Source organism: Branchiostoma lanceolatum, chromosome 15 (genome assembly GCF_035083965.1).
Source record: "Branchiostoma lanceolatum isolate klBraLanc5 chromosome 15, klBraLanc5.hap2, whole genome shotgun sequence".
Classification (NCBI taxonomy): Eukaryota; Metazoa; Chordata; class Leptocardii; order Amphioxiformes; family Branchiostomatidae; genus Branchiostoma; species Branchiostoma lanceolatum.
Window position 1 is genome coordinate 13,281,198 of NC_089736.1, and position 21,752 is coordinate 13,302,949.

At 42.8% G+C, this 21,752-nt stretch overlaps 3 protein-coding genes across 3 annotated transcripts; 1 reads left to right on the forward strand and 2 right to left on the reverse strand.

The window, feature by feature from the left end:
* The first annotated feature begins 558 nt into the window (after positions 1–558).
* Positions 559–12,455, forward strand: LOC136420262 (NXPE family member 3-like). Its single transcript, XM_066407113.1, has 5 exons — positions 559–600; positions 762–948; positions 6,649–7,218; positions 7,285–7,473; positions 11,612–12,455. The coding sequence occupies exons 1-5, from the start codon at positions 559–561 to the stop codon at positions 12,370–12,372; spliced, it is 1,749 nt and encodes a 582-aa protein (XP_066263210.1). The 3' UTR covers positions 12,373–12,455.
* A 2,706-nt stretch (positions 12,456–15,161) lies between these two features.
* LOC136420842 (uncharacterized) lies at positions 15,162–18,674 on the reverse strand. The gene is made up of 4 exons (XM_066407957.1): positions 18,519–18,674; positions 17,189–17,377; positions 16,219–16,431; positions 15,162–15,465 (listed from the first exon to the last, which is right to left on the reverse strand). Exons 2-4 carry the CDS (start codon positions 17,327–17,329, stop codon positions 15,229–15,231), a joined length of 591 nt encoding a protein of 196 aa, XP_066264054.1. The 5' UTR covers positions 17,330–17,377; positions 18,519–18,674; the 3' UTR covers positions 15,162–15,228.
* A 379-nt stretch (positions 18,675–19,053) lies between these two features.
* Positions 19,054–21,705, reverse strand: LOC136420263 (uncharacterized). Its single transcript, XM_066407114.1, has 4 exons — positions 21,481–21,705; positions 20,409–20,480; positions 19,629–19,875; positions 19,054–19,430 (listed from the first exon to the last, which is right to left on the reverse strand). Exons 1-4 carry the CDS (start codon positions 21,574–21,576, stop codon positions 19,054–19,056), a joined length of 792 nt encoding a protein of 263 aa, XP_066263211.1. The 5' UTR covers positions 21,577–21,705.
* Between the last annotated feature and the right edge of the window lie 47 nt (positions 21,706–21,752).

The window sequence follows — 21,752 nt, forward strand, 5'->3', positions numbered from 1 at the left end:
AGGGTGTCATCCATAAAATTTACTTGCTGTGGCCTAAAGTAATGTTCTAAAATTTGACTCGACCATTGTGAGAAATCAGGTGCACAAATGGAGCGCAATCTTCTCTGCAAATAAATCCTCCTAACCAGAGCCCTTGGATTGGTCCTTCAAGCTCCAAACAGCAAACAGACGATCATTCGACTATCTCTATAATGTCTCCTACCACAGACACCCCTAAACTGCCCAGATTTCACAAAATAGTCCCACCAAAAAAGAATTTTCATTGGTTTAAAACCTTGTTTGCATTTGGCGTCAACTGTTGAGTCGCCCTCAAGCGTTCAATCAAGTTACTGAAGTGCCGGCTAGTGATCCGTGACGGTACTGCAACCTTGAAACTTTCGACAGTTCCAAATCTGCTGTTTCGCCACGAATCCCTAGTCGGCGCTTCAGTACCGTGGCTGAACGCTTGTTGTTCAGTTTTGGCTGTAATCATACACAGCTTTATTTAACCTTTATCAAATTGCTTTGTTACTGTTAAGGTTTGACTTAATCTTAGGCCACGGCAAGTCAAACGTATGGATGGCGTCCTCTGCAGACGACAAATTAAATTTGTCATCAGAGGTGATAAAGTAATAGAAATAAAACGCATTATGGGAGCAGATATCATCTCTATATAAAATTCACCTACTGCAGCCCTGATATTACTAATTAGGATGAAGTGAAACATATAACAAGAGGAGCCGAGTGTATAATCTGACAAGACATTTTCCTTTGTTGACCAGCCAGCCAGCCAGCCAGCCAGCCAGCCAGCCAGCCAGCCAGCCAGCCAGCCAGCCAGCCAGCCAGCCAGCCAGCCAGCCAGCCAGCCAGCCAACCAACCAGCTGGCCAGGCAGCCAGCCAGGCAGCCAGCCAGCCAGCCAGCCAGCCAGCCAGCCAGCCAGCCAGCCAGCCAGCCAGCCAGCCAGCCAGCCAGCCAGCCAGCCAACCAACCAACCAACCAACCAACCAACCAACCAACCAGCCAGCTGACCAGCCAGCCAGCCAGCCAGCCAGCCAGCCAGCCAGCCAACCAACCAGCTGGCCAGGCAGCCAGCCAGGCAGCCAGCCAGGCAGCCAGGCAGCCAGGCAGCCAGCCAGCCAGCCAGCCAGCCAGCCAGCCAGCCAGCCAGCCAGCCAGCCAGCCAGCCAGCCAGCCAGCCAGCCAGCCAGCCAGCCAGCCAGCCAACCAACCAACCAACCAACCAACCAACCAACCAACCAACCAACCAACCAACCAACCAACCAGCCAGCCAGCTAACCAGCCAGCCAGCCAGCCAGCCAGCCAGCCAGCCAACCAACCAACCAGCCAGCCAAACAGCTAACCAGCCAGCCAGCCAGCCAGCCAGCCAGCCAGCCAGCCAGCCAGCCAGCCAGCCAGCCAGCCAGCCAGCCAACCAGCCAACCAGCCAGCCAGCTAACCAGCCAGCCAGCCAGCCAGCCAGCCAGCCAGCCAACCAACCAACCAACCAACCAACCAACCAACCAACCAACCAACCAACCAACCAACCAACCAACCAACCAGCAAACCAACAAAACAGCTCCAGACCCTTGCGATATAGCCCCGCCAACTGTACGCTCCTCGTGATTCAGTCAATCAATCAATCAATCAATCATCATCATGATTCAGTCCCTTGCTGCAAAAAGAGAGTAGTTGGCCCATCCAATAATGATGAAAACTATAATAATGATAATTATATTTCTTGACCTTTATTCATTCTTCTGGCATATCCAGATGTATCCGTTCTCGAAATTATGAATTATATCTGGCGTTTTTAAGAAGTTATACATCTTTTTCCGCACTCTCGCCGTAGGCCAATTCGATTTTAAAGGAAATACAAAATGTCGACTTTCACCGAAAAAAGTGCGAACTTCAAAATGGGACTGAACTTCGCGACCGAGGAATTCATTTGCTGTGCAAACTCCGAAAAAGTCTGTTTTGGTCGGTGATTAGTTCTTCACTTTGTCCTCTATATCCTGGTGACTATTTCAGACCAAACATCACTGGAAAGACATAGTAACAGTTCATAAATTCACCGAGTATCTCAGTCATTGTGTCGTTGAGGAGGTTAACCTCATCTAGATTGATTTGCATAACGGGAGCGTTACAAAACCAAAGTATTACAATTCATAATCAAATCACACAAGAAGTATCATTCAGTCAACAAACCCATGCAAATACGCAAAATTTGGTCCCCTCGACACGAATTACTTGAATAATGATAATAATAATCTTTATTGCATGTTCATTCCCCATGGGGATAAATGCACAGGATGCCATACATGGGATAATAGAGCAAATACAATAATAACAATAACGTCTAATACAATACTAAACACAATCCAATGTACTACCGTAACCGTATATCTAAGTTCTAGTGACTTCTTTTTAAAACACTTGGCGACATAATTACATATTTCGTCCATTATATATAAACATTTGGGCACGACATCAAGTATTAAAAGTATCATGCTTTGACATTGTCTTATATCTCTTGCCAAGCTGAATTGATTTGAACAGAGACTGACGCTCGTTTTCATACAATACACAGTCTAGTCTAGTAAGAAATGCATTTCATCTTCAACACGTGAGCTATCACACAATATACATAATCTATCTTGTAGAGGGGTATGGCTATGCCTGCCAGATTCTATATGTAATGGATGGTCACTGATACGAGGTTTACACATGGCTCTACGATTTTTGAAATTTGGAATGTTTAGAAATGGTACTTTGTCATATATCTCTTTGAATGCTTTTGTATACGAATTACGGAAATTAGGATAGATTGTCTATGCCTTACGGAGAAGAGCCTTTAGAACTCCATCTAAGTATCTATGTTTAAGCTGGTGTGTAACGCCAAAGGGCGGTTATGCCGGCTACACGGAAACATTTCCCGAAAAGGCTATTATGACCAGCACACAACAAAAGGGAAGTGACAGTTGTGAACTCCAGAAAGCTTATTATCTCCATGAAAAATGGAGATATTGTTTTGGGTTTGTCTGTTTGTCTGTCTGTTTGTCTGTCTGTCTGTTTGTGTTTCCGGACTACTGTAGTCAGCATAACTCAAGAACCTCTTGATGGATTACGATGATATTTGGTATGTGGGCAGGTGTTGTGAAGCCGAAATTCAAGGTCGATTTTGGGCCCCCTAGTATGTGACCTTGGTACTGCAGCAGAAATGCCATTTTTTGCTAAGTTTGAGGTGACGATCTAATATAAGCCAATGGCTTTCTCGCGGCTATGGAGCCGGGGACTAGCGTGCATTAGAAGGATTACAGAAGATTACTGATGTCACTGCCTTTGGCCAGAAAATGTGAAAAAGCGGTCGCCATGGCCAGGTGGTCGGGTCGAAAAGGTGGTCACCAAACCAGGTTTGACTGTATTACTTTAATTATATTGGCTTTGCCAACCTCTCCTGGCAAAATGTTCTCTCTAGTTGGCTAAATCTTATCGCTTTTAGCCTGGTGGAGAATGAACTAACTGAGAAAACCGGTTTTTGGCCAAGTGCTTCTAGTAATAGATGTCTTGGGCACGCTAATCCTAGGGCTTAGCTGCTGCATACCTGACTTCTAAACAACCCGTTGGTCGGAAACAGGTGAACAGACGAAGATACCTCAACACCGAGACTGTTTTGCAGTCTTTGTGGCACTGAAGGCGACAAACGTGTATTGCTCTCAATAACACTATGTATAACAAGGGAGTACCGACGACTCCAGTTTAATATAGTTACGGTCTAGTGTTATGTAATAAGCTGACTGAAGCCCGGAATTGAGCTTTTTTCGGAAGACCACTGCTACTAGAAACAACTTCTGTGTGATAGTTTGAAAACAACCTCAGCGATTGGTTCTTTGTGACGAAAGAGTCTTGAAGCTAGAACTAGATATTCATCTCACAATGCATTTTGTTTCACAGGGATATGGCCCAACTATCGCAGGTACTTCCTGTGAGCGCGTCAAAAAGATGTCTGCTCAGCTCTGTCACGTTGCTGGCTGTTGTGACCCTGGTGCTGTACTATGTTCAGGTACACTTCATATAATAATGGTTTATTGGTCAGAAATTACCCGTGCAATGGCAGCCAGTGCTGAATTACTGCAGGCTTTACAATCATATAATACACAACAGATACATATTTGCTCCAGGGTCGCAAGGGTGACCTCAATACGACCTTCCTCAACCGAAGTTAGGTGCCCATTCACACCTGGGTGGAGTAAGGAAAGTCGTGTAAAGTGCATTTCCCAAGGGCATAACATCGGGGCATATCGGGGTTTGGAACCCGGGACCTTTCGACTGCGCCATACGCTATCACATGGATAGGCTGTTATTCAAGATAAAAAAATATTCCTCACAATTTAATGCACCTGATTCGACAAAGCAACTTGCAGTCTTTTGCCTGTCAGTGTGTGCATTGTCAGTACAAAACAATAGAAATAACGCTATTCATTTAAACAACGACCAATGAAGAACCATATGACATTCGACTACAATATGTTTAATGCTACTTTGTATTCCTTATAGCGGTAAAGCGGTTTAGATTGAAGCTGAAAAACTGCTCTCTGATAAGTCACTAAATCACACATGACCCTAAAGTATCAGTTAGTGCTGCGTATCTAAACGTAACATCAGGTACAGGTACGGGGACCTGTACCTGTATCTAAACAGTTTGAAGAATTAAATGTGTTTTTCTGAACTTATTCAATAATGACAGAAATATAAATAAACCGTTTTCAACTTCTCAGTATCTTTATTCAAATAACATAACTAGGTTTCCTACTGACAAACTCAATTGGCCTTGCTATCAAAACTCCCGACCTGCCTGAATGATCTGTTGCATATTAGTTACACTGTTCCAAGGTGTCACTGTGGTCATGTTTGGTGGTGCATGAGGCCACGAGGTTAGAAGATCAGTCACAAAATAAGCACAAATTTGGTGTAAATTTATATCGGTACTGTACCGGTACTTCATGATCCGGTATTTTGGACCTGTACCTAATCAATTTTACGGTACAGTACCGGTACGGTACAGTACCGGTACACAGTACCGGTACGCAGCACTAGTATCGGTGGTATCATTACCTGTTACAGTGACGGTCTAACAATTTATCATGAAAGGGACATATACCTGAAGCATAGTGGTATAGTTACCTCCATGAAAAATGGAGCTATAGTATTGGGCACCTTTTGTGTGAGAAACGTTAAGAAGTTTTTGAAACGTTACGAAGAACAGAAAACCGAGAAAGGTGGAGAAAATTGGTTGACAGATCTTCTGTGGTGCCCAAACGGTAAAATAGTTAGACCAAGGTATAGATGGGATTAGATGCCATTTCTATTTGCCTGTGCTCTAATATAAAAACCAAATGACTTCAAATATGATATTTGGTGCTCGGGCGTATGCCCACAGAACTTTATTCACCATTTTACCATAAATCACTTCAATTTTTAGCTCATCAAAAATGTAAATTGTTGAGTTTTTGTATATACTTGAATAAAAACCAAATTACACGAGATTCGGTATTTGACTGACTTGTGCATATGTACCCTGGTTTGAATGTTTTTAAACTCTTTTTTTGCAGTTCTTTCAAGTCAAAAATGCATCTTCTGGTAGAGTCAATTCTTGACTGTGGTTCACATTGGGAAAATTATATCTTTTAAAGGGCAGACTTTGTTCTTAAAATTTGGACTGGAGTAATAATTCAAGCAAACTATACTTTCCTGACTAGGTGAGGGACCTCCAAATGGAATTTCCTATGCAGCACATGGTTAAGCCATCAAAAACAATCACTTTAAAACACAGGTATCTACATTTCAAACCTCAAATCGTAACCACCCATGTAAAGCTGGATTTGTCAGGTTGCTTTTGGTAAAAAAAGCAGGAGTTCAACTCCTGAATTTTAACGAGCTAAAGCCAGAAGTTTCAGATGAGACCAGGATTTCACCCCCCATCCTAATATATCAGTCTAACCAGATGAGAAGGGTTCAGAGGTCAATCCGAGATTTAAACATGCCAAAGGTCACTTATTTTGGCCAGATTTTTAAAATACACATTCTTCTGTCCTACATAGCAGAAAACTTGACCATTCTGACCAAAATTTGCCAAGGAAAAAAATTATTTCAAAAAAGTAAGCAAAACAGTAATGCACCGTGCACTCTACTGCGCAACTCTATTAGCTGGCCCCTCCCCTAATCATTTCCTTTTTGCCGGATTCTATGATCCGTCACCCCGTAGTAAGGTCTTGTGGGGTCTCTGAACATTTTTGATCTGTTTCAAGTCTTGTTTTGGCTAACTCAACTATTGAAAACGCGGCAAAAAGAATACGATTTATTCCAACTATATGCAAATGATCTATCCAGCAATTCAATTAGTATGAGCTGTATCTATTATTTTTATTGACACTTCAATTAAAAACAGTTCATCCCGTATTTTCACAGGAAAGTTCGTGGAAAGCTCTTCCGTCGTTGCCATGGAAGAGGCTGAAAGGGAAGTCTTTAAACAACGTGCCCCTTTTTCTAAACCGATGGAATGGTCCAGGGTCTCAAAATGAAACTGTTATTTTGATCACACAAAGTACCCACACAACAAAAGGCACCAACAAAGTACAAATCACTACAAATAATAGTGCATTTTCCCCAGAGATTTATGCCAAACAACTTAAGTTTTTCTTTGAGTCCAGAGGAAACTTTTCGGTAGGCGACTTCTTACGAACTGCTATATCAGCAAAAGACAAGGAAGGTAACGTAACATCTAATATAGGTGATTACTTTCGGGCGTCTATTTTTAATCTAAAAACAAAGTCTGGTGCAGTTGGAGTCATCACGGACCACCAGAACGGCACGTACACGGTAACCTTCCGGCTGTTGTGGGCGGGAGAGGTGAATGTGATTGTCAAACTTGTCCATCCACGTCAGGCTATTGACGTCATAGAAAGAACCGTTAGGGAACACCCTGTCGACAAGATTATGTTTGTGAAACGTTACATCATCGGTGAGGTTAAAATTGACACCAGATGTAACGTAGACCCGGACATCTTCAACAACAACAACAACAACAACAACACGGTTTGTAACTACTCCGACCTGCATGCAGGAGTGAGGTGGTACTGTGAGAAAGCCGCCAACGTTTCCTGTAATACATCCGGGTACCACAGCAGACTTGGAACGAAAGTGCAGCTGCTGATGGGCGGAGAGGAAAACTGTTTGGCAGGTTTGTATTTTGCAAACTTATTGGGTTTTAAAGCATTTCTCACCACATCACCCCATGTCATCCCAGCGGAAGGAAGGGTACACATAGTGTTCACCTTCAATGAGATAGATGATGATGGTGATGGTGATGATAATGAAGATTCTGATACTGATAATGATGATGATGATGACGATGATGATGATGATGATGATGATGATGATGGTGGTGATGACGATAAAGATGATGATGATGATGATGATGATGATGATGTTGGTGGTAATTGTTAGTATCTTCGCCGAGAAGATTATGTTTTCGGTTACACCAGCTGTGGGTGGGTCTGTATGTATGTCAAGAGCATAACTCGAGAAACCTTTGATGGATCTTTATGATTTTTTATAGGTGTGTAGTGGTTGTGCAAAGGAAGGTCAAGTTCGAAAATTATTTACCTGGCGTTTTTTCAACAGTACAGCGGAATTAGCATGTTTGTGTGTTTGCATGTAAGCAAAAAAAGTGACGGAAACGTTGATGGATCTTCATGATTTTTGTAGGTGTGTAGCGGTTGTGGAAATGGAGGTAAAGTTCGAAAATGGTGCTTTGGTTCGAAAATGGTTACCTGGTGCTTTCCTACCGTTGTTCAGCGAGCTGTGTATGTTTCTGTGTTTTTATGTCACCAAGATAACTCGAGAAGCTGTTGATGGTTCTGTATGATATTTAGTGGATGAGTACGGTTTACAAACAGGAAGGTCAAGTTCGATAATGGGCCTTCTATCGGGTACCTTCAAAAGCGGAGCTTCAAAATTTAGGTGCATATTTTCTGCAAGTGCTATGGTCCTGATTTTTGTGTGGTAGACAGGTCATATAAACAATGGCCTTTCAAAAGTAGGTCATATAAACAACAGATGGGGCACTACTCTCCAAGCAAAGGAGAGGGTCCGGTTGGTTTTTAACGTGCTCAGTTTAGGCATTTTTGTCCAACACACGGTTGGCGACATAACGAAAAGGGGACAACTTGTATAGAAAGCCCGACAAAAACACCTAAAAACACGTCAGAAACCAGCCGGGCCCACTCATCTGCTTGGAGAGTACACTGCACCAAAACTTCACCACTGATAGCTACGGAAAAGTTACATGTACAATGTCTTTCAAAATGTGTATGATATGGAACAAAGATTTATTCTATTCATATAAATTGAATGTACCATTTCATCATCACTTTCAACTTACGGCACTGCAATATCAGACCTTTGTGGACCATATGATATCAACATAATCATAGTTTTTCATGACAAGTTACAACATATATCAGCACAGTAGACGCATACATTAGTCCTGTACCATCAAATGATTTTAACCCCCGATCTAGACTGGACTCATTCGCCCCCCCCCCTCGTAATTTCCAAACGGTATGGTGTTTGATCGAATTTGCAGGGGGTGATAAGCATGCAAATATTAATCACTCTCCATAATAAGCGCTGATTATTTGACGAAGATAATGTGTTCGTGGAACTCTAGTTTACTCTGTTATATGGTGAGCTGTGATAAATTCTACTTCATAGTTCTAGGTCGACACTTTTTTCATTCATTAAAGCCGTTATATATGGGAGAGTGGGAGACAGTACCTTTTTCTGTACAAAACGTAAAAATTACAAAGAAGGATGATTAACAATTGCCAAGACTTCTTTTTGTTTCTCGTATGTCAACCAATGGCGGGACTAAATCCGTCTCTGAGCTCTAAAGCTCTGGTTTTAATGCTTACAGTCAGGTGTGTGAGATTTGATGGTCAAGGCATGACTGAATTGACACCTGCTTCTTTGGTAGTAGAAACAATCCAAATAATCAGATAAGAATATAATCCTAACGTCGTCTCGTTCGCAAATCTGTGTTGACTTATTCAGGGTACCAACATAAATAAAGGTTTACCGGTGAAAAGCCGGTGTGTTTGGTTTGATGCGATGGTCAAGAACAAAGGCAGGACTGAAGTCACATCTGCTTCTTCTCTAAAAAAAAAACAATCCAACTGATCCTTCATAATCCTAACATTGTGTCGTTCGCAAAGCTGTGGATAGCTCTTTTGGGTACTTAAATTTCTAAAGGTTTACCGGTGACAGGCCGGTGTGTTTGGTTTGATGATCAAGAACAAAGACAGCACTGAAGAGACATCTGCTTCTCTAAGAAAATAGTCCAACTGATCCTATATAATCCTAACATTATGTCATTCGCAAAGCTGTGGATAGCTCTTTTGGGTACTTAAATTTCTAAAGGTTTAACGGTGACAAGCCGGTAGGTTTGGTTTGATGGTCAAGAACAATGACAGCACTGAAGAGACATCTGCTTCTCTAAAAAAATAGTCCAACTGATCCTGTATAATCCTAGCATCGTGTCGTTCGCAAAGCTGTGGATAGCTCTTTTGGGTACTTACATCCCTACAGGTTTACCGGTGACAAGCCGGTGTGTTAGGTTTGATGGTCAAGAACAATGACAGCACTGAAGAGACATCTGCTTCTCTAAAAAAATAGTCCAACTGATCCTATATAATCCTAACATCGTGTCGTTTGCAAACCTGGGGATATTCTTTTGGTTAACTACATTACACAACTATTAAGGTTTACCGGTGACAAGCCGGTACGTTTGGTTTGATGGTCAAGAACAATGACAGCACTGAAGAGACATCTGCTTCTCAAAAAAAATAGTCCAACTGATCCTATATAATCCTAACATCGTGTCGTTTGCAAAGCTGTGGATAGTTCTTTTGGTTGATTACATAACTAAAGGTTTACCGGTGACAAACTGGTGTGTTTGGTTTGATGGTCAAGAACAAAGACAGGACTGAAGAGACATCTGCTTCTTCTCTAAATAAACAGTCCAACTGATCCTATATAATCCTAACATCGTGTCGTTCGCAAAGCTGGGGATAGTTATTTTGGGTACTACAGGTTTACCGACAAAATCAAGTACGTAGTCACATCCTGCATAAACAACATATGTTACATGTATTTGAGTCTTATAATGGAGAACACTGCAAAGGTAGATATTCCTTATTAATCATGCAAATTAAGTTCCAATTTACAAAATTTGCACTTCATGTTATACATCTCTGTCTAAGCTATCTGCATACTGAATATTACGGAATCTGCATACTGAATATTACGGAAATCCGTCGTTCTTTTCTTCAGTTATTATCTCCATAAAAATGGAGATATTGTTTTGGGTGTGTCTGTGTGTCTTCGTGTGTGTCTGTCTTCCTGCCTGTATGTCTTTCCGGATTTTTGTATAACTCAAGAACCTCTAGATGGATTAAGTTGATATTTGATATGTGGGTAGGTGTTGGGAAGACGAAGGTCAAAGTTGATTTCGCCCCCCCCCCCAGTATATGACATTGTTACTGCAGGACAACTTCCCTTTTTTCAATCTGTTAACCTGGACATGATAGCTTGTGATGTGAAGAAGAAGGCTTGTAGTTTTGGGCCCCCAGCAGCTTGCTCTTGAACTATAGTGACGTTTTTGTTCCAGGGGAATGGGCGGAATGAAGAAGGCCATATCCGGGTCACCATCTAAAATCAACGTCGCCAAAGGTAAGGCAAAAAATAAACCATGTTGCAAAAGTGGCTGGACATTTTCGATATCAGCTGGTATTTAGATAGTCAATACGGAAAAATTGCCTTGTCAAAGCTAGACGGCCATAATTTGGCGTGCATTTGCGTAGCACTGCGTGCGTATAAGGTTACGGGTCGGAGTTCATATCTGACCAGGGATATGGTCTTGACACGGTAATTTGCCGGAGGTGCGTGGTCGTCACTCTGATTTCTGCCACCCCCCAAATTGCTTGGTGATCGTTTTAGCTGTGGATTGATTTTTGTATGTCCTGAAAAGCCCGTGAGTTGTAGTATTTTGGGGCGTAGTGAAGTTGGTTCGTCGTCGAAGCGTGTTTTTTTTATTAGCCCGCGGCAACGGTGATGCGGTTTTTTTGCCAGGTGACCCCAAAACGTTTTTAATGCATTTTCACCGAATCTGCGTCATCGGAGATGGCGAAAAGAAGTTATCACATTACTTTTGTAATTATGTCATTTTTCAGAGACACCATTAACTAAGCTTTCTCATCATATATGCCGTGACCCCAGGAAAACTCGTTTTTTCCCCAGCAGGATCGATCAAAAAAGTGTTTAAAAAATGATAAATTTTCGGGTCCAAAATTTACATTTTACTATGGTTTCTCCCCAAAATAAAGGGACAACAGAAAATCCCGATAAACACATTGGAAAGCAGAAGAAAACCGCTTTTCGCCGATATGATTACATTTTCCGTCCTACTTTTCTTTGCGGAATTGTAGCCCATAGACCTGAGGTTGTCAGCCTACGTACGAAATCATAAAAAAACTCCAGTCCGAGACCATAACCATCTCACACCTTGCTTACAGGGTTGGACCCTTTGGTCAAACGCACGCGGTGTATTCCTGGACTTCCGACCCCGCAGATCTCTGGATTCTACGATCGAGGCGTCTGGAACTCACTAGTCTGTCACAACAGACACTTCTCCAACCAATCAGAATGGAGGACATGTCTGACGGGAAAGACCCTTTATCTAATGGGAGACTCTACCTTACGACAGTGGTACGAGCATCTTGTGAAGATACTAAACCTTAAGGACAGTCCCCTTCCGGAAGACACTCACCACACTGGACCTCTGCTTGCTCGTGACACAGTCAACAACATCACGGTAAAATATCGCTCCCATGGACCACCTCTTCGTTGTGAATGGACACGGACTTTCCACCTACTGTACGTTGCCAACGTCATCGATGGAATCGAGGGAGGGCCGAACGACGTGGTTGGAATCACTATCTTGGCTCACTTCACCTCGTACCCTGTAGATATCTACAGAGAGAGGATGGAGGCCATCCGAGCTGCCATTCAACGGCTGCATCAGAGGAGTCCCGAGACCCTCGTGGTCATCAAGTCCGCCAACACGCGTATGGGCAATGAGCTTGTCGAGGGAGACTGGCTGGCTCATCAGTTGGATTTGTTGATGAGAGAGATGTTTGAGGGAATGAACGTTGTGTTGGTAGATGCCTGGGAAATGACAACCGCACAACAATGGCATGCGGACGCTATCCATCCTGCAGGTGACATTGTCGTACAGGAACTGGAATATCTGTGTTCTTTTGTTTGCCCTATCTAGATCTTGGGAAGTCAAGATGCACCTTCGTTTGTCATGTAGAAAGAAATCACTCCTTTAGACATGTCTGGCATTGAAAGGATCGGGCTCACAGATCCCCCCCCCCCATTATTTTTGTTCCTTAAAGGGCATAAGACACCAATGACATTAAGAATAGCCTGAAATTACATAAACCATAATACTATTGTTAAATAACAATAGACATTTTCACAAAATATTCACACTTCGGATGTTATCAAAAATCGAACCATCAAAACATCATACCTTCTATTGATTCTTCCCACCAGGTAATTACATTAATCAGTGACTTGCCCACTCATGACGTCACAATGAACATGGCAGCCGATTTGGAACTTTGCACAACGGCTCGGAAAGAACGTTATTTTTACAAGCAAAGAAAATAGATATTGTTATGTCTTTTGATTGAATGTTATTACGACAACTAAGCACTGTTTGCTCATTAAATAATGTTTTTCACAAGCCGTGGTGTAAGGTTCCGAACCGGCTGCCGTTTTCACTGTGACGTCATGAGCAGGCGTTAGTCACTGATTAATGTAATCACCTGGTGAGAAGATCAGATAAGAAATAAAGAGCTGGATCCATGGAAGTATGGTTCAATGTTAAGCCCAGGTTACACATAGCCGAATATGGCTCCCGACTCTCCCCCGACCATCGGCTGGTGTTCGGCTGAGTCGGCTGGTGTTCGGCTGCGCCAGCCGAATATTTTGAACATTTCAAAACATTCGGCTCTGGACGGAGGGTCTGAAATGGGCCGGCTGGTGTTCGGCTGGTGTTCGGCGCGGTCGGCTAGTGTTCGGCTAGTATTCGGGAGTGAATCAGCAGTAACATTAGAACCTTAACCACGCCAGAAACACTACTGACTTACTCCCAACTAGTTTCCAACCTACCCATAACTCACCACAATGCCGTAGACAAGTCTCTGCTAACTAATTCTCAACCAAGTGACTACTATCGGAACGTGGGCGAATCACCCCCGACCTTCACACGACCAAAAACAAAGAAGAACACAGAAAGCAGTATTAAAGCTACCCATGATCCGAATTCGATCTCTCGGTGACGTTAACAGCATAAAAAAATGGATTATTCTAATTAAAAACGAAAATGGCCCCTCTTTTAAAAGTCGCTGAATATGTCCATTTCAATTCGTGAGATGGTCTGCATTCGGTCGGGGATTAGTCAGGAGAGATTCGGCAGTCTGCGGCTAGAGGTCGGGATGGTTGAGAGTAGGCTAGAAAGCATTCGGGGCTCATTCGGGAGCAATTCGTGTACTGGTTAGGAGATGATCGGCGCATGTTCGGCGCCAAAGACAGGCGTGGCCCAAAAACTGGTCAGACTGCTCCCGAACTTCAGCCGACCTGAGTCGGCTGGTGTTCGGGAGCCATGTTCGGCTATGTGTAACCTGGGCTTTAAGGAGGGTGTCAAAAAGTCGTTTATATGGTGCTGAAAGCGATTTATCCCGATTCAACCGATATTCCCCAATAAATAGATTGCACAGGAAATCCGCATCAAAATACTATTACTATCTACTATGAATATAGTACCTTCCACCATAACCTACAGGAATTAACGTGGGGTCGTGTGGCGTAACGGCTGGGTTTTCGGCCCAGAAACCAAGGGTTCAAATCCCCTGACACCACCGATCTTGTGCCCTTGGGAAAAATGTACTTAACAAGACTGTCCCCACGCCAGCCAAGTGTAAAACGGCTAGATTATGTGTGTGGGTCACGACATCAGCAATAGCTGCCAGGCTGTGTCCTACGTGTATTGCACTGTTGCAATTTCAATAGAATCCAAAATCCAAATCCAGGAATTTTCTGAATTTTGCCAGTGACCACTTGAAAGAACTGGTTAGAATTTGCATTGCCACTGCAAATATGAAGTTTGCGTCGCTTTTGTGACAATTACTGGATATCGGCTTTGACCCACGTGCTTTAAATGTAATTTTCTTTCAATTTGGTAGAGACCACACTGGGCCTGGTAACTATCCCGCGGGTCCGGCGTAAGGGTGTTTTACCCCCATTGAATGAATGGTAAAGCCATGTTGATTTGATTATACGGATGACATCCGCGCGCGCATTAATTTCGTCCGTTCAAAAAAGAATAATTTTCGGTCATACTACAAAAATGCGAAAATACATGTTGTAAAATGCCAAAAAAAAATATTTTAGAAACCGGATTTCAAAACCAAAGTCAAAAGAAGAATTTTTGAAAGAACTAAAATGAAGGATCTTTATTTCAGTATACCATACTCGGCGTGTTTACTTCTTCACCCTTTATGATAACGTAGATTTCATAATGAAAACACCTTTTTTTTGTGCGAAATCTTTTTTTTCATTCGCACGCTCGCATGAGTTATAGAGTTTCCAGAGGAATGTCATATAATCAGATCAACATGGCCTAACAGGTAAACATTAAAGCCAACCAAAGCAATAGTAGGGGTCCGAAAAATCAGTTTTTGAAAGTCAATTTATTTAGTCATTTCTATACATGATTATTTCAAACAACACTATCACAATTTATAGCAACGTCCATGATGCTAAAATACGACGTTGTTGTGATGCGAGAACTCGTGAAAATCGTGGCCGGAGTTTTTGTAGGCTTGCGAAATCAAGGGGATCATCGTAAGGCATGTTTTTGCGTGGTTTTAAAATCCTATGTAGTTATTATGCAAATGTGCAAAACAATGTTAGCAAATGTAACTACCATAAAGCATAAAGATTCCAGCATTAATTTTTTTGTTTCCATTTCTTTTGCCCTAATATTACTTTGGTTGCCTTAAACATTACTGAAATGTGATCAAAGCTATCGCACAAAAAATGAAGGAGGCAATGCGGTATATCAATAAAGAATGGACATCATGTTCTCCTCAGACACGGGGTAGGCCAGCCGCTCCGGTTTCTTGACGATCAGACGCAGCACATCCACAAGCTTCTTCATCATGGCGTGCCTGCTGTTGCCATAGGCAACCACGGCACAGATGTCGCAGCCTGCACTACCGGGGATATCCGCTAGTTCGTCATCAGGACCGTGATAGGGGGAGATGTACGCGTCGGGATCCGACTTCAGCTTCGCAATCTGGGCAGAGTAGGTATATATTGATTTTAGAATTAACATGAATGAATGAATAAATGAATGAATGAATTAAAGCACGCCACCTGGAAAGAGAGGCAAAACTGCAGCACGGGGGAAGGAGAATAGAGCACACGAGAGCTGAGTACATACATAGTATGTAAGTACATACGGGAGAAGAAGAAAGAGCTGAAAAGAGCTGGCCTTTAACTACCCCTAACAAAGGCTACGGCAGGAGCTAGGCTGTGAGTTAAACACGCGAGCTGTGGAGAACTGAGCTGTGTGGATTCACAAGGAGTTACAGGGAAAGATGCAGAAAGGGACAATAAAAGTTGAAAGTGAAACACTAAAGAACTTTAGAGAACTCTGGGAGTTATTTGTACAACGCACAGAAGTAGAGACAGTTTTTCATAGATATGATATGATAGATCTGAGCGAATGATTTTTTAGTGTCCCAATGGTCACCGGTAGACTAGACGTGTGGAGCATGAGATAGCCCCTGGCAGGTTCGTTCACCTGCCCTCCAAAAGATTGTAAATATGAGTACGAAATGATAACAATATAGGAATACAATTTATTTTATAAAACAGGAGCGCTATATATCACATGTTATGTGACATGGCATCCCCTTTGTAAATACTTCAGCTATGCAACGCTTTCCCAAGGGAGGAATAAAGTACAAGAAGGAAAGAAAGAAAAAATGAAAGAATGAAAGAATGAATGAATGAATGCTATATATGAGCGTCCATTCTTGCGAACCTGGTCAAAGTCCATCAAATTTCCCGGCCTTTCCAGTCCCAGGAACTTGGCCATGTAGGCGACCCCGTGCCGTCCGGTAGGCGGAGGTGTGGCGGGAACCAAGCCGGTACCCGCCGCCAGGTACACGTAGTCCTGGTTCGCGTTCTTGTAGACCTGTCTGTAGATTCCTTGAACTAGCCTGGATCCACGGGCGTTCACCTCGCATAGCCTCAGCTAAAGTGTTTCAACATAACGTGATAAGTTCAGCACTGTTCTACTGTAAAGAATACAACAGTAAGAAAGAAAACAATACGGGAAACTTTTAGTACAAAAATTTAGTATTAAGAATAAGCGAAAGAAGAATCATCCATACTGGTATTAGTGCTAGATGTAAAGAATTAATTACACAGGCTCTATAAAGCCCCGGTAATGCGGTCCCAATAGACCTATTTCCCGTTACGGCGGCCATTTTGAATTTCCCGGGGTCAGCTGGGGTCATGAACCAAAGTGAGGCTGGGGATGTGTGGCCTTTGATATGCCTCTAGGTATGCCGTCAGGGGTGTAGTTACGGCAGGGCCACGAAGCGACAAATTTGCCCCAGTGGATTGCCGGGTACCAGCTATATAGATACATATAGAGGTGCTTGGAAGATGATTGGGAAAAAAGTTGAGACATGTCATGTCTGTCGCCAAAAGAAAGGCGTGGCCTAAATCTGGTCAAATTTCTCCCGACTTACCGCCAACTTTAGTTGGCTCGTGGTCGTGGGGCATGGTCGGCTATGTGTAATGCTAGGGTCACATTTCCAAACCGGGGCCCGGCTGGGCTGTTTGCGGGAACGAAAAATAAAGATTGATATCAAGAAATATACACAAATCATGCTACGTTTATGTCTTTTGTTGCCTTATATGTCGTACTTATCGTTCCGGCAAACTGCCCGGCCAGGCTCCGGCTTGGAAATGTGACCCTAGCATAACTGGGGCTGAAGACTTACCTTTCCATCCTTCATCTTGAAGATTTCGACGTTTGTGTACCCATCGTTGAAGCCACACTGGATCATTTTCGCCATGATGTCGTCAAAGATCCTCCACATGCGCGTCTGGATGTCCTGTGGCTCGTTCGTGGGACCCAACATGGACGTGAACTTAGCCTCGTGACCGTCATACTGGAGCTCGTCAGTGATCTGAGAGGGACGACATGTATGAGACATCTATTAAAGGCAACCTAAGAAATATGAGGGTGTTGAAAGTTGTGTTTTCAAAATTTATTTTTTAGTGATTTCTATCCATAGTAAGTTTGAATAACACTATCCCATTCGATATCGACCATGCATCATGGAGCGAAGATGTGATGTCGTTGTGTGGTGTGAACTCATTGAAAATCTGAGCACTTGGAGGCGAGCCATTATTTCAAATCTTCCGAACATATGCGATTTTGACCGATAAGTCCCGAACGCTTCCGGAGAACTAATCACGTGATCATGGCTCAATATCCTCGGGCGTTGAGACGTCACGCGGCCGGAAGTTACCGAAAATTGTCGACAGAAAACGGTTACGGCTGAATTCTGGGCTGATTATTGGGTGGTACCAATAAATAAAATACTACTTTTGCGGCTTGTTTCTGGGCTCTTTTCAAACGCCCAAATACGTTTTTAACCCGAATTACATTATATCATCACCAAACGTTCTTATATTTGAGTTATTTTCTCAAACTTAATATGTGTGTGTGTAGTCCCCATCACGCGAGGTACCAGTCCGACCGAGGTAAGGAAAGCCGGAGGGCGATCCAACCCTCGGGAGGGCTGGGACAGAGTGTGATGCAGAATACATTGTGTTGTATGCCATTTTTGTCATGTACACCCGAAAACACACACATTTTAATGCGAAATGCGCGAGAATCTGAGAAAAATGGGTTTCCCCCGAACAAAAAATTGTGAGAGAGAGAGAGAGAGAGAGAGAGAGAGAGAGAGAGAGAGAGAGAGAGAGAGAGAGAGAGAGAGAGAGAGAGAGAGAGAGGAGAGAGAGAGGAGAGGGGGAGAGAGAGAGAAGGAGAGAGAAGAGAGAGGGAGAGAGGAGAGAGGGAGAGAGAGAGAGAGGGAGAGAGAGAGAGAAAGGGAGAGCAGGAGAGAGGAGAGAGGGAGAGAGGAGAGAGGGAAACAGAGAGAGAGGGAGAGAGGAGGGAGAGATAGGAGAGAGGGAGAGAGAGAGGGAGAGAGGAGAGACAGAGAGAGAGACAGCGAGACAGAGAGAGAGAGAGAGATCGCAATGCTTTTCTCTTTAAAAGCCAACGTACAAAGCAGTACATTTTCCCAATGTTTCGCTCACCGTCCAATGAACTAGCTTCCCGTCGACCACACAGCCGTCCGCGGTACAGAGGGTCTCGGCGTCTAAGAACGGTTCCACCAGCACGACGTCACGCAGAGCGAGGGGGTACTTCTTCACGTCCAGATACTCCGTAAAGAAGTCCCTGGTACAAAAAAGATAGCGTAATCACAGCTTAGCTTTTAGGCCCTCTAGCGTTTTTTTTTGGAAATGCAGGGGCCGACTTTGTTTCAGACTTTGGAAGTAAAATAACTCGTTGATCATTCTATTGTGGACAAACTTGAAGAAGAAATTCCAGGTCCAAGTCGCAAGGCAGGAAAATGATATCTATCAGCGTAGTGGAAGTCATTGAGACGACAAAAATAATGGCAGTATTTATTGACACGACAAAAGTACAGCGACTTTATATGGTCTTCTACTACTATATATACATGCAAACAACAAATAATGGTATACAAAATGATTAACCTAGGTACAAGTATATGAATACTTCAACATGTCGAGTTTAACGTATCACTTACACTACTAGTTCTAAGATCTAACATTCTTTGATATATTTACCTATATGTACACAGTATGGGTTGTCTCCTTCTAGAATGTATTTGAATTTATCTATAGACAGGAATGTACTATCTGTTGAACAAGCGGAAAGAAGTTTGAACAGCTTTGAGCGTTTATCATGATATCGTGGAAAATCTAGGATAAAGTGTTGTTCATCTTCAATTTCATTTGGACAGAATGGACAAAAATCAACTTGCCTGTAGAACGCTGCACTAGGCGCGAACATAAAGTCCGGGTGTTCATCCCTCATTGTCTTGAAGTCCACGAGCGCATCTTTCAAGTCGTCGTAGTTCTCAATTTTCTTCAATCCATAGGCCAACGTCGCCGTTCCGGACTTCACGAAGGCAGGAAGACCTTGGGGGATCATGTGTGAAAAATATCATGTTAATTCCTGGTAAATTTGGTGATATTTGCATGACTGTAACATAGCTTGTTCTGTTATGTGTAACCGGAGCTTTACTCAATGCAATCACTGCTAGGCACTTCTTGGCATTTATTGCCATTGGTTAATCCCACTTTTCATAATCGGAGTCGTTAAATCTTGTTTCTTACCGACTTTCTCCAAGGTTCGCTCTACATCTTGGAACAAGGTGGGTGAGTCCAGATCTAGTGCGTCATAGGGAGTTGTTGTCTCGGCCAGGTCTAGGTACTGTCGCGTGTACGGTTTGTGGAACGCCAGGTAGCACGACTCGACACTGGGGCCGGGAATGTGCGGGAAGTCCCTGGCCAGGGCGGCGTGCACGAACGTGGACAGGTCGGTAGTAGGCAGAACAACATTGACGTTATTCTCTTTCACTACCTGAGGGGTATGAGCGGGAGGTGGGTATCACATAATCAGGGTGACGGGGTTTTGCCAACCATCACTATAACAGCTGCGGTCATCGAATATCTTTCATCGCAAGGACAAGAGCACACTTAATATGTCTGTGTCCGGAGGCATTGTTTTCGGTATGTCTGATTGTCTGTCTGTCTGTCTGTCTGTAAGTTTCGAAGTTATGCTATAATATAAGCATGACTCGCCACAGAGTGACAGAAAGTGAAGAGCAAAAGGTCAGAGTTGCTAATGCCATGGGAAGAAGAGTTCATAATTTGTACAATTAGTCTTTTATCAACCTTCTCAGATAGTTGACAGATAGTCAAGGTCATGGGGTCAATGGAAGAGGCTACTAATGCACGGGGATGTATTGTTATTGGTCTATGTTTTGTCGTAATATTTAGACATTTAGCAATAGATATGTGTTCTATTATAATTATATACTTGTCATTTTCAATAGATGCTCAAAAGTGGAGATCACAAAAATAGTTTTAAATAAAACGGCGATTTTCACCCACCTTCTTCAACCGTTGAACGTAGTCCATAAGATTCTCCTTTTCACCGATGCTGTTGAAAATCACATTCTTGACCTATTAAGTAAGTGCGAGAACAAGTTACCGTGAGAAGCCAAATTTTGTGAGGACGGTCGTTGGCGAAAAATACGACATAACCACCTCATAAAACCACCTCGTTCGGTTCGCTCACTCGGTAGTTTTATTCGGTGGTATAACACCATATACTCCTCGGGGCGGGTCATTAACCCTTAATTATCACATCTTTAATCTCACACACCTTGAAGCATTTGTCAGTTCATGGGAAAAATTAAAAGTAACAGACCCAGTACTTCCAGTACACATGACCACCACGTTGGATTTATTTGGAGGACAGGCAAGTGGTGATAATGGAGTAATAATGACCGGTGATTATTACAAAATGTGGCATTCTCATTGCTCAGCCAATTTAAGGCCCGTGACACCTGGGGTAGCTAGGTTTGCAATTACATTCACGTAGCTTTTGATGTATATATCTGTTTTTAACAAAATCAGGTAATGGAAATAACAAATATTTAAAATATCAAAGCAAGAAATGTTCAATCTCATATATTTGGGTCGAAGAACTCCCTTTTTGGTGGAAAAATTGTATATGTTATTAAAAGGGCTTCTGCCCACTATGAAAAGACTGTTTGTTAACAGAGTGATTTTTTTCTGTAGTACTAGATAGTATCTCTGTGATGTCTCGAGCGTTCGAATGTTCGAATATGTTCGGACGGTACCATTTTGCAGCTTCCACGGGGTCCCTTTTTGTTGATATCTTCTACTTATATCAATATTTGATAAATACTTGATCAATATCTGTACAGTTATTATCAATAAGTCCTATCAAAAGTAGTTAGTATGCCAAATATTTAGTAAATTCCTGTTTTTGCAATATATAGTTACTTGAACCATTCTTTCACGTCGCGGTCTCGAAAGGTTACCTGCGGTCACTGAGTTGTTCGAAGTCCATGTTCAACAGAAGTTGTCACAGGCCTTAAACTGCATGCGTGGTCAACGTCATTTGGCTACATGATAATGACTTCTAGTGACTCGCCTCTACTGTTGGGCACTTCCTCAGGTCCTCTTCCTTATCCGGGCTCTCCTTGCACAGGGGAACAAGCACTGTGACGTCACGACGGGGAGACGACATGGTCAAGCAAGTGTTCCTCAAAAAATATTAAAACAAAGCCCGAAAATAATTTCATCAGGTTGGTAGAATATAGGATATAGGAGATTCTTTTTACAAAACCAGGTAATCTCACCTGCTAACGTTTCGATGTCTAACAGACACCTACTTCAGAGCTTTTGACTGGAGTACTGCTTCTC

Bases quoted from the DNA above. Each gene is read 5' to 3' on its own strand.
- LOC136420262 (XM_066407113.1), top strand. From the start codon at position 559: ATGGCGTCCTCTGCAGACGACAAATTAAATTTGTCATCAGAG. The intron at 601-761 runs GTGATAAAGTAA...TTTGTTGACCAG, and splicing joins AATTAAATTTGTCATCAGAG to CCAGCCAGCCAGCCAGCCAG. The intron at 949-6,648 runs GCCAGCCAGCCA...CATTTTCCCCAG, and splicing joins GCCAGCCAGCCAGCCAGCCA to AGATTTATGCCAAACAACTT.
- LOC136420842 (XM_066407957.1), bottom strand. From the start codon at position 17,329: ATGTTGGGTCCCACGAACGAGCCACAGGACATCCAGACGCGCATGTGG. The intron at 16,432-17,188 runs GTAAGTCTTCAG...GAAACACTTTAG, and splicing joins TCAAGATGAAGGATGGAAAG to CTGAGGCTATGCGAGGTGAA. The intron at 15,466-16,218 runs GTTCGCAAGAAT...TACTCTGCCCAG, and splicing joins ATTTGATGGACTTTGACCAG to ATTGCGAAGCTGAAGTCGGA.
- LOC136420263 (XM_066407114.1), bottom strand. From the start codon at position 21,576: ATGTCGTCTCCCCGTCGTGACGTCACAGTGCTTGTTCCCCTGTGCAAG. The intron at 19,876-20,408 runs GTGGGTGAAAAT...CATACCCCTCAG, and splicing joins ACGTTCAACGGTTGAAGAAG to GTAGTGAAAGAGAATAACGT. The intron at 19,431-19,628 runs GTAAGAAACAAG...TGATCCCCCAAG, and splicing joins GCGAACCTTGGAGAAAGTCG to GTCTTCCTGCCTTCGTGAAG.